The sequence below is a fragment of the Elaeis guineensis genome, chromosome 9 (assembly GCF_000442705.2).
Source record: "Elaeis guineensis isolate ETL-2024a chromosome 9, EG11, whole genome shotgun sequence".
NCBI lineage: Eukaryota > Viridiplantae > Streptophyta > Magnoliopsida > Arecales > Arecaceae > Elaeis > Elaeis guineensis.
This window is the reverse complement of record NC_026001.2, coordinates 950,006-954,173: the sequence shown is the minus strand read 5'-3', so window position 1 is coordinate 954,173 and position 4,168 is coordinate 950,006. Positions and strand designations below refer to the sequence as shown.

The 4,168-nt window shown below is 41.8% G+C and overlaps 1 protein-coding gene across 2 annotated transcripts; it reads left to right on the top strand.

Annotated features, from left to right (window-relative positions):
* The first annotated feature begins 1,389 nt into the window (after positions 1-1,389).
* Positions 1,390-3,034, top strand: LOC105059075 (uncharacterized). Of its 2 annotated transcripts, none has more exons than XM_010942241.4 (2): positions 1,390-2,359; positions 2,607-3,034. In XM_010942241.4, the coding sequence occupies exons 1-2, from the start codon at positions 1,405-1,407 to the stop codon at positions 2,810-2,812; spliced, it is 1,161 nt and encodes a 386-aa protein (XP_010940543.2). In that variant the 5' UTR covers positions 1,390-1,404; the 3' UTR covers positions 2,813-3,034. The 2 variants fall into 2 exon arrangements, with proteins under 2 accessions (XP_010940543.2, XP_073099563.1); XM_073243462.1 differs by lacking the exon at positions 2,607-3,034 and adding an exon at positions 2,447-2,600.
* The last annotated feature ends 1,134 nt before the right edge of the window (positions 3,035-4,168 follow it).

Genomic DNA, 4,168 nt, shown 5'->3' with positions numbered 1-4,168 from the left:
GAATGGATTTTTTATCACCACGTACGGTGATTTTAGGAGTGAGAGTAATTTGAAATCATGATTACGTAGGATCATTATGGTACAATCAAATTGGTAATCTCATCATCTCCACTCACGTAACTTTTGATTTTGGGTGAATCACCCAATACCAAACATCTCCAAAAAGATAAGAGTAGACATATCCCCTGACTGGTGTCTGATTCTCCCATCGCTTGTATCAAAATCTAGTATGTATAGATCTTGCAATGCCTAAACACTTGTCCATGCTTTATTTTTTTTTAAAAAAATGATCCATTTGATTCTGATCGTGAACCAAGCACCCTCATATATCTTATCCTTTCTTCTTGATTACCAAATAATAGCTCGAACTAATTTCATTTGACCATCGCCCGCACAGTCACGAGCGGGGACTGGCGTTTAGTCGGTGATATTTCGTGGCCGATCGAAATGACGATGGGCGGCAGTGGTTGCATTTCACTCTCATCTTCACTTGCACACCAATACCTAGCCCATTAAACCTATCTTCCTCATAATGCAAAATTTTGGAAAATTCTTTATACACGGCAGGCGATGTAGAAATTTTAATATAAAGGCACCGCTTTACGTGATTGGTCCACGTAACCATCACTTTTCAATACACTTTTAATGTCTGCAGTTCCATTTTTTTCATTTAAAAATTTTGAATAATGAAAATATTTCTGTTCTTTGGAAAAAATTATGACATTTTATATTCATATTATAATATATCATGCGTAAAAGATATCATAATTTTAATGCAGGATGTCATAATAGGCTACAAGATGTCATATCTTTTTTAAAGAACAAAAATATTTTAGTCATTCAAAATTTTCAAATGAAAAAATCGAAACTACAACCGTTAAATGCGCGTTGGAAAATGATTGGACAAAACTGTGCCTTCTATATCATGACATCTTGGATCATATTATGACATTCTATATGTAGAAAGTTATAATTTGATGAAGGATGTCATAATATGCTATAAAATGTTATAAATTTTTGAACTATATTATGACATTCTGTATGTAAGAAATCATAATATGTCACCGAATGTCATAATTTATTTAAAAAATATAAATAATTTTTTATATAAATTATTTTTTTAAAAAATAAAATTATAAATATTAAATATATATTAAAAAATAATTATTATATAGACAATTATGCATATCTCAAAAATAGACGGTCACCATCCATCGCTTTACTGCCGTGTTGGGTATATGATGAACCAGCTTCGCCTATTTAGAAGACGGACGACGTGTCGCCCATCCAACCATTTGCGTCCCCAAACGATCACTGCAAGTATCCGAAATCACAATTTGTAACATTTTAACCATCAGTAGACGGCGTAGCCCGCTACTGCTAGCCCAGGATAATGCGCGAGGGATGACGAAAAGTCGGCGGTCTGTGGGTCCCTTCCCCTCTTTTGTCTCTTTCCTCACCTGCTTCCCCCCACCTCATCTACCTTTCCTTGGTGAACGAATAAGAAGGGGCCTGAGATGCCCTTCCATCGTCGCCCCATCGGTGCCGTTGCCGCGCTCGTTCGTCCTTTGTCTGTCTCTGCGCTCCTCGACTCCCGATTACTCCTTCATTTTATTTCCTCAAGATAATATAACATTCCTTAGCCCCCTTGTTGCTTGGTTATGCTTGGTGACAGGGGAGGGGAACCAGAGCGCCTGCGCTCGTCCTTTCCGGCTGGCTTCTCCCGCCGCCGATTCTTCGGATACCGCGGGATCAGGCTCCTGCCTTCTTTCCTTGGGACCACCCTTCCCTCTTCCTAGCCAGGCACGCACGCATAAGGAGGGGCGGGCGCAAGACAGAGATCGAGCACCCCCACCACGCATGGCTCCGCTTCCACCGTCGACCACCACCACCACCACGTACTACTCCCACCCGAGGGGCCTCCGCCGGAGACAGGACGAGAGGGCTGGAGGAGCGAGAAAGTCGCCTCCTCCACCCCATAGGTCTGCGTCGTTCCATGGACGGACGACGGTGTCGGCGTCCCCGGTGGACCTCCGTCAGATGCAGCGGCCCAAAACCCAGCCGGACCTGCTCGCTGGGGGGAGGAGGGGGATGGCGGCATCGCCCGAGGAGAAGAGGCTGGGCAAGGGTGGCGACAGGAGCTTCGAAGCGGAGAGGAGGATGCCGGCGAAGGTGCTGGTAAACGTGATGGTGCAGAGGAGCCTGGGGCCGGTGCAGGTGATGGCGTCGACGGAGTGGACCGTCGGGGATCTTGTGGCAGCGGCGTTGAGGCAGTACGTCAAGGAAGGGAGACGGCCCCCGCTGCCCACCACGGAGCCCTCTGCCTTCGGCCTCCACTACTCTCAGTTCAGCCTCGAACGTAAGAAACTATTTTTGCTCTTTCCCCGAAACGTGCAATCAGCCCAATGCGTACATTTACAATTTCGTTTTGTATGATATATGACAGGTTGTTGGATTGAATCTAGGCTTTCCCTTTTTTTTTAAAAAAAAAAAAAATGTGAATCTACTAGATAGATGGATAGTATTAGTCATTTAAATATGAATATTCCGTATTTGATAAAAAAAAAAATGAATATTCCGTGTTCCTGTGGGGGTGATTGATGCAGCTTTGGATCTCAAGGAGAAGCTCATTGGTTTGGGATCCAGGAACTTCTTCCTCTGTTCTAAGCCCGCCCCGGCTGCTTCAGACCCAGCGACGGCCTCCTCCTCCTCCTCGGCCGTACCTTCTTCTTCTTCTTCTTGTGCCAAAGAAGCTAAGAAGGCGTGCAAGATATCCATCACTTGGCTTAGGTTCATGGATTTCTTGCTGTAGCTTGATTGATATTTCTCTTTTTACCTTCAATTACTATTTCTGCTATTGTGGGACGGAATCTCTTCTCAGACAGATGATTCTGTGGCTACAAGTTGCAACCCTTCTGTTTGTTTGGGGTGGGGTGAATCTGCAGCACTAGTTGTTGGCTGGTGTTGTTGTAAGATCGAGAGGGATTACAGTGTCTTGGACGTGTACATATAAATGAAACCAAGTTTATATTTCCGTGCATGCATTTAAATACAGCTCCTCTGCAATTCCCCTTTGCGGACCGGTCTTGATGTGTGAGTCTTACGGAACTTACAGGTGTAAATTTATAAATCTGCCTAGTTATTAGCTTCTTAAGAATCGGGAGTGCGTCCGACCCAACTGGCTGATGTTACGTTTGTCATTCATTCAATTTAACTATTGGCATAATTATTGAACATAGGCGGCCTAGCACTGGATATTTTTGTGTCGTCGCTGTTGTTGAATTTATTTTCTCATGTGGCCTGTAGCAAATTAGTGGACAAGAAAGCTGTCATACTAACGTTGGTTGATGTTAAGTGGTGTGCGCAGGCTCTGTCTTGTTCGTATGACTAATTACACCAGAGAATCATTTTGTCACGCTTATCAGAGTAAAAGAATAAAAATAAAAATAACGATGCTATTGTATAGCTATGCTAATTAACGTTTCATGGGATTTAGATCCACCTATATTGATCTGTTAATTAAATTGGAAGTCCCTTTCCACCTCCTCCCATTTTTTGGGTGTATATGGCGGGGGCGCTATAGTTATAATTGTTATATATAAATCTTTTTTTTTTTTTTTGATAGAAGGCGGAAGGCCTATTACTTTATAAACAAATAGTTTAGGGACTTTTCTCAAAGAGGGACAAATATCCAAAAAAAAAAAAAAAAAAACTGAGGCAGATATTATGAACAATAAAATACAACCCCAAAACCAATACATAAACATCTCAAAAAAATTCAACTGAGTCATAAGATAATCCAACAGATGTAAGGATTGAAAACCAGTGCAATTATATCTTCATGATGTTTGATGTTCCAAAAAAGAGAGAATCCCAACAAATATGGAGACATCAATTGCATGTAGAGCAGGCATGAGGGAGAATGATGGTAATAGTAATTTTCAGCAGCAACATTTGATGCAGTAGAATAGCAATCTTTCAAAAATAAAGAAATAAAAATCCTGAATAATAAGCTACAATTTGCAGCACCTTGAAAGATTGAGACTTGATGTGCTCTGTATAGCTGAGTAAGACATGACGATAGCTTTTTAATGTTGGAACAAATAGATATGTCATAAGAGAAACATACAAATAAGTCAAACAGCTATCCTTTGCCCTGGCCACCGAC